This window comes from Sorex fumeus, unplaced genomic scaffold (assembly GCF_029834395.1).
Source record: "Sorex fumeus unplaced genomic scaffold, SorFum_2.1 ptg000002l, whole genome shotgun sequence".
Classification (NCBI taxonomy): Eukaryota; Metazoa; Chordata; class Mammalia; order Eulipotyphla; family Soricidae; genus Sorex; species Sorex fumeus.
The window spans coordinates 49,881,802-49,897,257 of NW_026606059.1; the positions used below are offsets into that span (position 1 = coordinate 49,881,802).

At 46.4% G+C, this 15,456-nt stretch overlaps 1 protein-coding gene across 4 annotated transcripts in view; it reads left to right on the forward strand.

The window, feature by feature from the left end:
• ASAP1 (ArfGAP with SH3 domain, ankyrin repeat and PH domain 1) overlaps positions 1-15,456 on the forward strand; it is a 391,490-nt gene that overhangs the window by 81,178 nt on the left and 294,856 nt on the right. For 3 of the 4 annotated variants that reach the window (XM_056107587.1, XM_056107666.1, XM_056107767.1), the window contains exon 3: positions 9,246-9,372. The exons of the other annotated variant lie outside the window; for it this stretch is intronic. In XM_056107587.1, coding sequence (XP_055963562.1) covers positions 9,246-9,372 — 127 coding nt within the window. The remainder of the gene's footprint in view (positions 1-9,245; positions 9,373-15,456) is intronic. 4 annotated transcript variants of the gene reach the window in all.

The window sequence follows — 15,456 nt, forward strand, 5'->3', positions numbered from 1 at the left end:
ATGAAAGAACTGCAAACCATATTATCCCTGGAATTGCCTCTGACCCAGCTAGTTTATGATAATGTTAGATGATAGGAGGGATGGTAAGAACCAGGATTTTTCTTTCCAGGTGTCTGTTTCTAATACCAGTCATACCACCCCATGGCATTCATTCATTCATTCATTCATTTATCCCTTATTCCCTTCATATAATCAATACATATCCCTTAAGTTTTAAAAAACCAAATATTGTTAATCATAATGGTTTACGAATGCAGGGTTGCTATACCACGTCCATCAAGAGTGCCAGCATGCCTCCCCCATCTCTAGTGCCTCTCTCACCTCTTCCCTCCACACTTAGCAAACTCAGTTCTATAGGGTCTGTTATCCATGCTTATTGGTGATTTCCTTCCTTTATTTCTCTGTATTCCACAGTGAATGAGGTCATTTGGTGTTTAGTCTTTCTCTTTCATTCATTTTACTCAGCATAATGCCCTCCAGTTCCATCCAAGTTGCAAGGAACTGCAAGATTCACTTTTTTTTCTTTTTGGGTCACACCCAGGTACTACTGGCTCTGCACTCAGGAATTACTCCTGACTGTGGTTGGGGGACCATATGGGATGCCAGGGATTGAACCCAGGTTGGCAGTGTGCAGGGCAAACGCCCTACCCGCTGTACTATCGCTCTGGCCCCAAGATTCACTTTTGAAAAATAGCTTAGTAGTAACATTGTGTTGATACCTATTCCTTAAGTGCCCAGGACTCTGCGACAGTGCCCAAGAGTAAATGAAAAGCCCTCTGGTTTCAAGGAACTCACCAACTAGCTAGACCAATGTAAATATTTGTAAAATCGTGTCATGGAAAGGGCATCGTGACAGAGGAGGGTTCTCAGTCTTGAGATAGCAGAGAACTGGGCATGATTAAGTGTGATCAAGTAAACTGAAAATAAAATAACTTCTTCCCCCCAAAGCAAATAAACTTGGATATTCTCTGAATTTTTGTCATTTTTCATGTTAATGGTTCTTTGCCAGAAATAAACTGATTTAAAATCCCACACTCCTACATATTGCAAATTTTTAGGAATCCCATATAACACCACAATTTTTCTTCACTGCAGGTTGTTTCACTTATATTAGAAATGATGTAACTCATAAAAGGGAGCCGGTTCAATCCAAAACACATTTATTGGGGACCCACAGGGAGGCCATACTAGAGGAAGAAAGTGCCTGCAGGGTTTGGATTCATACTGGCTGTGAATTAGCAGCTTATGACTGACCTTGAACAGATTGCATATGTCTCTGAGTTCTCTCTGCAGAGAGTATAGCGCTGCTCTAACAGGTCCTGGTTGAGATTTCAGGGAAAGGTAACTTATAGGATGACAAGCTAGTACCCCCAGTCCTTCCCTCTTTTCCCAGAGGTATGTGACACAGAGGATAGACTTATCCTCAGGATCAAGAATCTGGGAATTTTGTGTAGGGAATTCAGTAGAGTTCTGAGCCTTCCCTGGCTTCCCAGCAGACATATTTTTGTCATTGGGGAAATGCACAATCTTTTCGTGCTTACTGGAAGTTTGGGATGGTGCTACTCTTGTTGCTCGGGGCAGAGTAAGAGAGGTCATTTTGAAAATATCCTTGCAAAGTTTAATCCCAGTGGGAGAAGTGGGGCAAGGGACATACTGTTCAAACCACGCAAGCCTGCATTTAAGTTGAACTTGTAAAAGTTCACTAAAGGAAGAATGAAAGGTAATACTTAGTGCTAGCGGAAAAATACCTTGGGGTGGTGTATCTTTTGTGTGTGTGTAGGAGGGAGGCACACCTTGTGATCCTTAGGCTATGCATTCAGGAGTTACTCTCAGAGGTGCTCCGAGACCATATGGGATACCAGGATCAAACCCCAGTTGGCCCCATGCAGGGCAAATGCCATACCTGAGGTACCATCTCTCCAGCCCTACAGGGCTGTGTGCCCTTGGATTAGCTGTAATACAGAGCAGTGGACTGTGGCTTCAGACAGATCACCACTTCCAAGGTAACCTCTTGGAAGGTTCACTTGCCACCACTTGCCAAGGTGATCTCTAAGCTTCAGCTTGCCCTCATGCTTCAAATGGGGATAATGCCTAGTTATCCCCATTTGAAGCATGAGGGCAAGCTGCTCTATATAGTTACTGTGACTCTTAAGAGAAAGTAGGCTTGAAGGGGCTTATAATAATGAAGGGCAGATAATAAGCACAGCACTTGTTAGTTGATATTACCATTACCCCTTTACAGGACAGAGTAGAAATGTATTCCCAGGTTCATTCAGTTCATGTTAAGCCTCGTATTTCTGGGTTATGAGCACTTTGCTGCCTTTTCCTACTTCTATCTGAAGAAAAAGTCAGGAAACAAGGAAGTAGAACAGAGAGTAGTTTCGTCTCCAAACAAACCATATTCTCCTCCTTACTTACTGAGAACACTAGTGGTTTTCCTTGGAGTATTTAAATTAAGTACATTTGAGATGAGCGTAGGCTTTTAAAATATATATTACATGAAATTGCATGAGTGTACTTTAGAAAACACTGGTACAAGGTACAGGAAAAAGGATCTTTAGCTTACAGCATACAGAAACAGGAGCTGAGTAGTAAAAAACCCTTGGAATGAAACCTGTACCTCTTCCTGCCCTTTCTTGTACAATAGTCCTTTCCTTTCTTGTACCACTTCAGTAAGATAAAAAACAAATTCATAAGTTACCCAGGTCTCCTGCATTCAATAAGGAAATCAAACAATATTTTCATTGGTTCCCTGCATGGGAAAAATATTCAACAGATATTTTTGAGGCTGTTTGAGATAGCATCAAAAAATGGATTTTTCAGGCAGAGGCAGCTGCACAGGAGTTAGTCCACCAGGCTCAGGGATATTGACTTCCTGTTTTCTTTATGGTAATATAGCAGGTCTCTATCCAAGGTGATTTTGTTACAGTATTGATGAATATTAACTACAAAAACAAAACAACAAATCCAACAAAACAATCCTAGCTAACAATGACAAAACAAATTTATCTGAAGATCTGTTTTTGTTACTAAGTATCTGGCTTGAAGTTGCAATTTCTGAGAGACTGTCTACAAAATTAAGTGGGGACAGAAGCTAATCTCTTAGGTCTAATGGGTGGAATAAATTTGGACCAATTCAAATGTGTACCGATCAGCATAGAGCTTGGCCAAGGATATAACTCAGAAAGTAGTTATATCCAGTCATATGCCAGTCACCTCAGCGACTGTCATTGGTTTGGGGTAATAATTCCTTACTTAGAAAGTTGTCATTAGATTTAATGTGTTTGGGATTTTGTGGGGTCACACTTCACAATATCAGGGGCTACACCCAGCTCTGTGCTTTGGGATGATCCTTCTAGTTCTTTTTTTTTTTTTCTTTCTGGGTCACACCAGGCGATGCACAGGGCTTACTTCTGGTTCTGCACTCAGGAATCACCCCTGGCAGTGCTCAGGGGACCATATGGGATGCTGGGAATCGAACCCGAGTTGGCCACGTGCAAGGCAAATGCCCTACCCACTATGCTATTGCTCCAGCCCCAATCCTTGTAGTTCTTGAAGAACCATGCAGTGCAGGGATGGAGTCCAGACCTCCTTCATGTAAAGCATGTACTCCAGTCTGTGGAGTTATTTCCTGGTCTCTGTCATGAGGTTTAAAGAAGGGTAAGTGGGCTGGAGAGATAATACAGCGGGGTAAGGCATACACAGGGCCGGCCTGGGTTTGAATCTTCAGCACCACATATGACTCCTAGGAGTGATTTCTGAGCACAGAGTCAGGACTAAACCCTGAACACCACTGTGTATTGGCCAAAAAGTAAGAAAAAAAAATGTGTCTACTGCTCTTTATTTAGCATGTCAGGTATATAGCAGGTTTTGGTGAAAAAAATATTTTTAGGAAGAGCATAATTTAAATCTAAAAGTTTTGACATCCTTACTTGAGATTATTAGCAATTTAGGATTTCTTAGACCCTCCTAAGTACTTCAGGTACTTAGCTCACTGAATCCTCAATGATAGTTACTATCATTGCTTCCATTTGAGGTGTGAAAACCGGTCAGTGAAGTGAATGACTGTAACAAGGTTGAATAGCTGTTATGTGGCATAGATATGAGCCCAAATCTTTCTCCTGAGGATCAGCCTGCCACTCATGTTCCTATAAAATAAATGCCCTGTTCTATCTAGAAGTTGCTGGTTCAGCACAGCTTTCTGTGTGCAAACTGTTGCATCAAAGTGAGGCGTTTTCTTTTACCATCCAAGCTTCTGATCCTCACTAGTATTCATTCTTTGGGACTCTAGATATGGAGTCAAAGATAATTACCTCCCAACTCCAAGACGATCACTAATGGGCCCAACCTCTTCAAGGATACTTTGATGAATCAATGAGATCTCTGACGCGTCTTTCTGAAAACCAGATCCCAGACTGGGACTTGGTGTGCACCTTCCCTCTCCCCCTCGTCTTATCTCCTCCAGGTGACTAATCGAGAGCTGTATCTGAGTGTGGCATAAAGAGAAGCGTATTTCTAGTCATTCACATAAAAAGGGGGCTCAAAGGAATAAACACTGGTTGATTATTCACTCTGCGTCAGCTACACTACCTACATGTCTTGCCATTTCATTTCACAGAACAACTAGTATTTATGCTGACTGTTACCCTCAATCTGCAGATGAGCAAACAAGGCTGCTCAGTGGTGGAGACTCATACCCAGTTGCACATAGCAGAAAACACATTTTCTTTCCCAATGTCCCTGTCTCTTGAAGGTTTTAGGAGTCTTTGACAAGTACTTTTATTTCATCCCTTCAGGTTGGAAAGCTGGCTAGCCCTGTTGAGAGGGATGCTAGAGAACATCTCCCCCTCCTCCTCACCCACACATACAAACACACACACCCCTGGTTATGCTGGCAGATGAGTGAGGGTGAAACCAACAACGGCAAATCCAGCCAATTCCCAGTCGAGTGGAGTCAGTAGTGTTGCCGCTGTCCGTCAGAGTAAGCCACTATTATTTTTAATGTCTTTTCAAGGAGAGTAAGACAGTGCCTGGAACACTGTCTGACCCCAGTCAGCTGTGTTCCAATTTGAGAAATACGCATGAACAGTTAAGGAGAGCTGGAGAATCTTTGATGGGGATTATGATGATCACAGTGAAGATGATGCATGTATTATGCAAAGTTAGGCATGCTCAAGTGTGTGTGTGTGTGTGTGTGTGTGTGTGTGTGTGTGTCTGTATGCGCGTGCAGTCCTGGCTTAGGATGATGTTTATTTCTGAACAGCTTCATTGACAGAAAAGCTGCATTTAAGTTTTGTCTACATCACAATCAGTTCACTTCTAGTGATCACAAGGAGTAGTTTTCAATGTATTTCAAAATGAGAGAGAGTTTTCACTGGGGCAAGGTTTCAAATTTAAAGAGGATTATTGCCTCAAAACCCCAGAAAAGGTAGGAAGAGGCGTGGACTAATCGCAGACTGGTCTGAGGAGGTATATGCTTACTACGGCACAATTACTTCATTGTTCACATATCCTTTTCTTGGCCATTACTTGGCCAGAGTGAATAAGGAGGAGGAGCAGATATATAGCATAATCTTCAATTGCAACAAACAACAATTGAGAGCAGCAGTTTGGGCTCTTCATTGATTTCAGTCAAGAAAGAAATCCCAGGTTGTTCGCTATTGCAGTTACATTAACTTGGAATAATCTTGATTCCTTGCCTTTGTGCAGGTGAGATTATGTTCAGTTAGAGCCTGCAGGAATCTCTTTTTGGCAATACCTACCCCTTTATTTTACAAATGATGGCACTAGGGCGGAAAGTGATGGCCTCAAATCTAGGAGAGAAAGCTGTGGAATACAGGCCAGCTGGAATTGAAGCCATTTTGCATTAACACCAGACTTTTCCTGCCCGTTTCTATTTATCCATTATTTATTCTATGCTATGCATATGGGAAGAAAGGAGCTACCAACCAGTGAAGGTGACAGGCATTAGATGACAATTTGGAGTAGAGGGGGCGAAAAATAGAAGAAATGCAAAATAAAATCTCAATGGATTTCCAATCTAGAGGAAGGTCTTCTAGAAGCAGATGGGTGGTCTGGGTGTTAGGCTGTCAATTGTTCCATGGGAATGAGTAGCAATGGAGTTACTGAGAATAACTTAAAGAGCTCTAACTTCTAGCGGTAATATTTGCTCCAAGTCGTAGAACTCTCCAGATGCAGATGGCCTGGTTAGTATATGGAAAAAGAGGACATTTCTTCTGGCGGCTTCCATCAATCACTGTATGTGAACTGGTAACTCCCAGGAGTATGTCAACCATCTTATTGCCAAGTGGGAGCCTGTTTGTTAATTTGCTAATTTTTCTTTTCTTTGAAGAGACGTGATCCTCCCAAGCAGTGTTTTGGGGAACACACCCCATGCTGGATGGTTCAGTGCTAGGGTCTGAGGATGCTTGGGCCCGGTAGTGCCTGGAACAACTAGGGTCTCCCAGTGGTGGTTAGAGATTTTTAGGGAAAAACCCAGTGGTATTTATGGGGCCTCCACGGCTACACCTGGTGGTGCTTGGGGATTCACTTGGGCCTGGATTCAGTCTTTGTCCTCCGCCTCTCGACAAACATTTAGGAATCTAAAAGTATTTTTTTTTCAGTGGTCCTCCCGTTGTTCATGGATTTGCTCGAGCGGGCCCAGTAACATCTCCATCGTGAGACTAGTTGTTACTGTGTTCGGTATATCGAATATGTCACGGGTAGCTTGCCAGGCTCTGCCGTGCAGGCGAGATACTCTCGGTAGCTTGCCTGGCTCTCCGAGAGAGGCAGAGGAATTGAACTCGGGTCAGCCATGTTGGCTGCATGCAAGGCAAACGCCCTACCACTGTGCTATCACTCCAGCCCAGTGTGTCTCTCAAAGTTGATTTTTCTCAGTGTGTCTCTCAAAGTTGATTTAACACATAATTTTACCTGCAAATCTTTATTCATATACCTTGCCTTACAAAAGTTCTCTTTAGTTTGCTAAAACAGTTGCCTACCTGTCAGTTAGGACCTCTTCACTCTGCAATGAAGATACAATATAGCTGTATAGATAGAATACTGAGGAGTGGCTTTACTGTGCACCAGGCACTTTTCTCATCCATTATCGTTTAACTCACTCCTGGGGATTGGTGCCCTTATCTTTTCACATGGACCAACTGAAGGCTAAGGTCCCAGCGCCAACAGGGTATCTCTGGGGCTCAGCCTCTCCTCCTTTTCACGCAGGAAGTCAACTTCTCAGAAAGGCCTTGTCTGGACATTCCTGATGCTACAGCCACTCTATCACTTTCTTGCCCCATTTTCTATTGTGTATTTGTGGGTTGTGTATTTCCCTGCTGGAAGGTAAATTCATGACAGCAAGGCCTTTGCCATCATTGAATGTCAGTGATGCACGACGTATAGTAGGTTTAGGAAATACTTGAGGTCGGTAAGCAGGTGGGGCATTTTTATTTGGCAATCACTCAGTGACTTCTATCCCACATGAAAGACAAGGTCTTTAGTGAAAGACAAGGTACTTAGTTGGGGTAAGTACCAGGGAACATACACTTAACGGGATGGCAGGAACTCAGCTCTAGGGTAGGCACAAGGCCAGCCTACTGCCAATGGGGGCACATTTGAAGGATCTTACAAGGCAGCTCCTATTGGTTTTCATTATAGGGTTCAATCCTAGGCCACTTCCCAAGGGACTCCCTCCCTTGCCACCCACCTCGCTTTTTTTCCATCCTGAATTCATCCGCAAGCAGTGGTAAGAAATTAAATGCATTCTTTAAACAAAGACCTTTTTTTAAAACCGATTTCACCCGCAACCAAAGGTGACAAATCAAATGGATTCTTTTGGACTTAAGTAGACTGAGCTAGTTAAAAAAAAAATAGCCATCTTCCAGGGCCGAAGAATGGGCAATCTGTTGGTGCATTTCTCCCCGTAGAAATTTGGCATAGGTCTAGCATTGCATAGCATGTGTATCTCTGGGGAATCACCTTTTACGCCCCCTCATCCTCTCCCAAAAAAAAAAACAAACTACTGCTAATGAAAGATCAGAAAATTGTCAGGGAACAAAAACTCTTTCACGTGACTTCGTTTATCATGTTCGCCACCCGAGCAAAGTGCAAGAAAACTAGACTTCCATCCAGCGGGCGCTGAGCGTCCTGCAAGGAATTGAGGGCGGGAGCCCCGCGAGCGGGCAGGCTGCTGGCGGGCCAAGCCAGGGCGACGGGTGGGCTCCGAGCCCCGAAGTCTTTCCCCCCAACCCACCCCATCCCCCCGACCCCCTGCCGCACCAGACCGCCCCGAGCTCCCGCGCTGTTCCCCCTTCCTTCCTAGGGAGCCCGCGTCCCGGGTTGCAAGGAGGCGTCTTTTCCCAGCCTGGCTTCCTGCACCCACACGGGACTAAAAAAGAACACGTACAACTTTCTTCGCTTCCCCTCCTTTTTTCTTTGCAAAAAAAAAAAAAGCTTGCACCAACCAGCTCGCTGCAGGCCCCGCTCCGGGGGCGGCCCGACGGATGAGGACTTCCGGAGCCCCCGCCAGGCGCTCGGCCGGCCCCCGGCGGGCGGGCGGGCGCGCGCGGGTCGGAACGGGGCCCGGGAGGCGGGCGGCGGCGGGGGCGGGGCGGGGGCGGCGCGGGACGGGGCGTGCGGGGGTGGGGGGGAGGAGAGCGGGGGTGCGGCGGCGCGTGCGCAGAGCACTTCCTTGTTTGTCCCCGTGACTCGAGCGGCGGCGCCGCCCGCCCGCCGTCCCGCCCGCCCGCCGCGGAGTGCGTGCGCTCAGTCGGCCCGGGTCCTCGCCGCCGCCTGTCAGCGCGCCCGAGGTGGCAGCCGCGGGCCGTCCCGCGCGTCCCGGCCTGCAGCTGCAGCTTGGGCTGGCGCCAGCCCCCCCGCCCCACACGTCCCCGCCCCGCGTCCCCTCCTCCCCCGCCGCAGTCGCCGCCGCCGCCGCCGTCATGAGCCGAGGGAGGCGGGTCCCCGGCAGCCCCCAGCCCCGCGCGCCGCTCGGAGTTTGAAGGGGCCCCGCGCCGAGCGCCGCCGCCGCCGCTGCCGCCGCCGCTGCCGCCACCACCTCCTCGGGCTGCGCCCGCCTGATTCTGCAGCCACCGCCGCCGCCGGGGACGAGGCGGACGAGCTGGGGGACCGGCAGCAGCAGCGCCGGGCGTTCATGAGCCCGCCGGGCAGCCGGTGGCCCCGGGAACCAGCACCGTGACTCACCCCTGGTCCCCGCTTGTGTCTCGCTCCCCCCCCCACGGCAGGATGCCGGACCAGATCTCCGTCTCCGAATTCATCGCCGAGACCACCGAGGACTACAACTCGCCCACCACGTCCAGCTTCACTACTCGGTTGCACAACTGCAGAAACACCGTCACGCAGCTGGAGGAGGTAGATCTGGGGCCGGCGACCCCCACTCCGCGCGCCCTCCGCCGCTACCTCCCCCCCCTCCCCCGCTCCCTACGCAAGGAACTCCGCGCTACCTAGTCTGGTTGGGTGAGAGCCCAGGAGGAAGGGAATGTTGGGGGCTCGGAGCCACACCCCCTCCGTTACACCCCGGCTCGGCTCCCCCCCCCCCCCACCACGTCCTAAAGTGATTAGGGCACTTCAGAAGTACAGCCCCGCTGCCCCTTTTGCAAGGCCCGCTTGCACCCCACCCCCTACACCCAGGGTCTGGAGGTTAGGAGATGCCCCGTCGGGCTCCCCACTCACCCCTAGGAGGAGGACCGCTCTGCACAGCTTGTGCCTTTCCCGGGGACCCCCCTCCCTCCCTGGCAGTCTGCTGGGCGCTTTCCACATTGCTCTGACCCTCTCCTAACCTGAGCAGTTGGTGGTCTCCGCTCACCAGAGAGCATTGGGAGGTGAAGCCACATGGCCAAGGTCACCAGCAAGGGCCCTGAGAGAGAGATGGTCAGCGAATGCACCTCTCTTTGGCTGGCGCAGCCTGACAGGAGTAGCTGCAGAGGCAAAGAGCCAGTGGAAAAATCCCAATGAATGACAATGAATGAACTGAAGCTGCTTGCATCCTCGGATTTCTGCCCTGGAGTCCTGTCCCCTCAGAGCCTCCTCCCTACTTCCCCTACCCTCCCCCCCCCCCCCCCCCCCCCCCCCGCAATTAACAGCATTGGTGGAGGGTGGAGAGAGATCTCTGCAAACAGTTTTCCCACTGGTCCCTGGGCGGCTTCTTCCCATTCCCAGAGGGTTTGCTAAGAGCTGGAGGCAGCCATACCAGAGGACCTTCAGGAGCGGGCTCTCCTAGGCTGGCCCTGCAGAGCTGAGGCCCTTGCAGCCTGGAAAAGCTGACCAGGAGCTTGGAGGCTCAGACTGACTGCAGCAAGAGCCTCTCCGCTTATCTAGAGCCTCCAGGAAAACCTTGTGGGTATCCTGGGTAGCAGAGCGATTTCCTTGAAATTTTTACAGTGAATTTGTGATCGGGTAGACTTGGCGAGGGAAGACAGAGTCGTCAAGCCCAAGAGTTGCAGGAAGCCTCTGAACCTCAATAGGAATAGGACGTTTGCCCATTAACGCAAGACCAGCTGCAAGTGCCATAAAGCACCACTCCCCTTGAAACCAGCCAGGCTCATTTGAGCAGGAAAAGACAGCATTGGCAGAAGTTAGGCAGCTACGACCAGTTTCCCTGGATAGACTATCCTGTGGTTAGTTTATTTGAGGTTTGAGGAGCCTCTGATTTAAGCTCGCCATGACCAGTCCCCTGTACTGTTGAGAAGCATGAGCTTTTGTGGGAAAAAAAGTCTCTTTAGAGAGGTTTTTAGCTCTCAGTCTTCAGGATAGGGAACATGCAGAACTGGTCTGCTTGTTCATTTCTGCATGCATGTTGGTCCAGAGATCCAACATTTTAGGAGTAAAGAGATTTATTCTTAGTGCTGGATCTCCTCTTGCCTGTGGGGCGCTTTATTCCATTTGGAGGTGCTTGTTGAGTTCTCTCTGAAGGTAGTGTTGAGCGATAACTGAATTTTGAAATGCTTGCGAAATGCTGCCAAAGAAGTTAGGTTTCCTTTGGAAGGTGAATGTGGTTTTGTTTGTTTTGGTCTTTGTGAACTGTCAGTTTTGCCCAAACCTAGCAGCCTAGTGCCCGGGGTTGAACAGTGGGAGACTCATCGTGATTCTGTCCTTCACTTAATTGTAATAAAATGTAACAGTGGCAGTAGAAACACTCAGCCCTTTTCTTGTATAAACAGCTAAAGGATGTGAAATTGATTACATTGAGTGTTTTTTTTTTTCCTTCTACATAAGTTCTTTAGGACTCACTAATACAGCTGTCACTTATTTTAGCTTTGTCTTTCTGCAAGTCAGATATTGTGCCTATATTGCTTGTGGAAGGTATGATACGGTAAAATAGTGGTGATGCTATTTAGGGGTTTGTGGGCATATATCGTGGTAACAGCAGAGGTTTAGGATTAATGCTAAATTATATGTAGTTGCTCTGGTTTTAGTTTGAAGTTAACTACATTTCAAAGCAAAGAGCACGAGATTATTATTATTATTATCAGGTGAAAAATACTGTTTTTAAAGGATAGGTAGAAAATGAGACCCAATCATATTGCAAGAATGGTTATTTGTATAAATTTGAGAAGGAATTGGAACCAGGCTAGAAATTCAAAGGCATCATTTGCTAGGCAGTATCAGTAATATTCATGTTTTCAAGAATATAACAGTAATTGTTTCATTCAGATTGTCACAATGATTTTGAATCTTTCTGAACTTGAGTATAGAAGTCATTGTCCCCAATCTGCAACTTTAAACTTTTGAATCATGTTTTATGAAGTTTGACTTGTGAGTGGTTGAGTGACTTTTTTTTTTTTTGTATAAATGTGAAACACCTTAACTTTTTATTGATAGTTGAATTTTTATTCTCTGCCTCTCTCCTCTATGTCTACAGATCTGGAAGGGATAGATTATGATAAATAGTTTAAGCAGATCAGAATTCAGTTCTTAAAAAATATGGGGCTTAGGGTTTTTATCCGCAATATGTAAGGAAAAGTTTTGGGCAAGTCATAAGATATTGTTGGCATATACTTCACAAGTGAGATACTTGGAAACTTTCTGACACCATGTTATCTTGTGGTTATTCTTTGGGATGGGACTTAAGTACTTTTTTAGTTATATGGAAAATAAGGAATAGAAATTAATTTGGGCAGTTTGGAATTATTTCTTATAAATCTTTTTCTGACTTTAATAATTAAATGACTCTATGAATGTTTCGCTCATTGAATTCTTAGTTAAAATATGCAGTCATTTTTTCGGGGGTCGGGGGGGGGATTGTTTGGGCCACACCTAGCATAGCTCAGGGATTACTCTTGTTTCTGCACTCAGGCATCATTCCTGGCAGTCCTCGGGGGACATACGGTATGCTGGGGTTAGAACTGGGGTTGGCCGCCTGCAAGGCAAGAACCCTTTGCACTGTCCTGTCTCGGGTGCCCCAATGTATCTGGCCCTAACAAAGGAAACTATATTCAGTTCCTAAGTTTGAAATTCTAAATTGATCACAGCCTACCTCCTTCCTGTGTCCCTTTTGTGAAGATATGCTATGCTTTGCAGATATTGGGTACTTTGATTTAAATCCCTATGAAGAGCACTCTGGGAAAAGGACCAGAAATAAATGGGTAAAAAAGAAGCAAGGAGTTTATTTCTGGACCTCATCTTTTGAGGTGAAGAGTCCCACATGACTTTGAGAGCCCTGGTTGGCTGGCAGTGGATGGCTGCTTTGTAGAGACAGGCATGGATTGACTGCCAAGGTTTCATCCTGGTGTACGGAGTGTTTTCCAAATAAAAAGCTAACATTTTGCTTATTCAGCAACCAGAGCACACTGACCATTTTATTTGCAATCATTCTAGAAGTTAGGAGTCTAAATAACAAAGAGTTTTCCAGAGAGCAAAGGAAGTGTTCCAGGACTGTTGCTGAAACGGTAGATGAAACTTGTTACCAAAAGTCTTGATATGGTTGGTCTGGAAGTGCTTGGTAAAAGGAAGAGTCCAACTTGGTTAATGGAATTATGTTGGAGTATTTAAAATTGGGCCAGCAGAATAAGGAGATAGCACTAAGGATTGTAGTGCATACTTTGTGAGTGTGGGAGATCGAGTAAATGAACCCTCAAACCACTGCCAAGAGCGATCCCCAGCAATGAGCCAGGATTAGCCCTTGCCAACCCTGAGTATGGGTCAAAAGCATTGCAGATAGACAAAAAAGTGAAGAAATGGGCCAGCACTTTACTTTTGGTGACAGTAAAGGAGGCATGTCCATCATTTTAGTAGCAGTTCCGTATTGTAGCACCTGGCACGCAGAGTCACATTTTCTCCTCCTCTGAGCCTCCTGAAGAAGGGATACTGATTTTCTCCCACTTTACAGAGACAGAAACGAGACCAAGAGAGTTGAAGAGATTTGTCTTCAAGGTAATAGGCTAGGGAGTAAATGGAGTTTGGAAATAGTCAAATAATTAAGACAAATCATTTAAATGTTTACAAAGATTTATTTCTTTGGCTTTGAAGCATGTGGAAGCTTCGCTTTCATTAAAGTCTCTAATTTTGGTTTCATGTAACAGGTCCCGAAGTTCCTAAGTGGTTGTATTTTCCTTATCTTCACTGTCCAGGGCCTTCTTAATAATTTTATACACTGCGCTCCCCGTCCCCCCGTCCCCCATCCACACTCTCTCCACTTTCAGGATTTGGGTAATGGTTTTCAAATTCAAAAGTGAAAACTTGGACAAAATCCAGGAAGAAAATTCACTCCACATTTTTTGGGGGACACATGCTATATACATGTCACTTTATTTTAAATCTGGCTGAGGTGTGGGGGTTGTTATCTGGACTAGGCTAAGGAACAAACTAACTTGTGTTCTTTGAGAAAGAGATGAATGTGGTATGACTTCTTCCTTTTTTGTTTTTTTGGCTTTTTCGGTCACATCCAGTGATGCTCAGGGGTTACTCCTGGCTCTGCACTCAGGAATCACTCTTGGCAGTGCTGGGGGACCTTATGGGATGCTGGGATCAGACCTGGGTTGGCCACATGCAAGGCAAATGCCCTACCTGCTGTACTATTGCTCAGGCCCCTGGTATGACTTTCTAATGTAGAAAGATAGTTTACAGATAGCAGTGCATTCTAAATGACTCAAATTACCATTTAGTTTACAGGCTATTCAGCCCTTGATTTGTGTCCAGCACCATGCTAGGGTAGACCCTGGGGCTGCTAAGTTGGCCTCTTTCCCTTCTAGAAATTTTTCTAAAAGTTTTCTTTTTTGGCTTTAGGGGGGAAGGGGGAGAGTAGAGGGGGGCAGGCTTGGGACTCACAAGAGGGTCTCAGGAGGCCCAGGGAGCCCTACTAGAAATTTTCTGCAGACCAGGCTGGTGAGAAGGTCTGAGGGTGAAGTCAAGTTGCTGCTGGGCCCTGCCTTGCACCTTGGAGGTACTGGGAGTTACTGGATGCAGTCTGCCTCCAGTGATGCTGGGGGACCGTATGGTGGTGGTGAGTGGGGTGGAAGGGTGAGCTGAAGCAGGCATGCTCCTTATTAACCCCTGTGCTTCCCCCCCCCCCCCCAGTCTTGTAAGTTTCCCCCTAATGTTGCTGACAGTCCATTGTGGGTTTTGCATCAGAGCTAGTTTGACTTGACAAGTTTAGATGATGTGTTCTCTTTCTGAAAGCTTAGTTGTGTTGGACAGAAGGAAGGAGTGGACTCCAGATTCATTTTCCAGGTCTTCTCACTTAACAGTAGCAATATCGGTGCTCTGTGTCTGTGCATGTGTGTACAATATACCTGCTTTGGGGTATCATTTTCATTCACCTTCCTGTTACCATTGACCCTTATTTTATGGCAGTTAGTTGTTCACCAGGGGTCATACCACTCCTAACTAGCAGACTTGGAAATTAATCCCATTTCTAGCGGATCTCTGTGCATGCCCCACTTCTGTCCATGCATTCTCTATTTATGTTTTAACTTTTATCCATTTTTTAAAGCACCTTACTCCATTCTGATATATGAGGTAAGCTTTGACTACTACTTGTAGGTTCTCAAGTGTCTTTAGTGTCTCCCATGTAGGACTTCTGTGAGCGGGGGTTGAAGTCTTGTCTTGTTCATCAGTTCCCAGGGTTGGAGAATGCCAAGTGCATTACTTCTCTGAAATTTTAAAAGCTGGGTGAACTTAGTGCTAAGTAGTAAATGCCACTTACTATAGCAGTTGGTAAACTTGGTTGTAGTCTTGCTTTTCCTCCAAAGCTTTTCTTTGTGGTTATGTCGTGATGGCTGAGTATTGTATACTTTCGGTTGCTGTGGCATACAGGCTTGCGGAGTGGGGCTTTTTGCAATCATTAAGTTGTGCTCTCACACCTCTAGTGTTCACAGAATGTTGCTTCTGCCCATCCCCATGCTCCCAAGGGTTCTCACACCTGGCCAAGTTGCTACTCGCTGTCATGTATTAGTTTCTGTGCTTGCACATATGTGTTCTGGAGATCATATACTATGT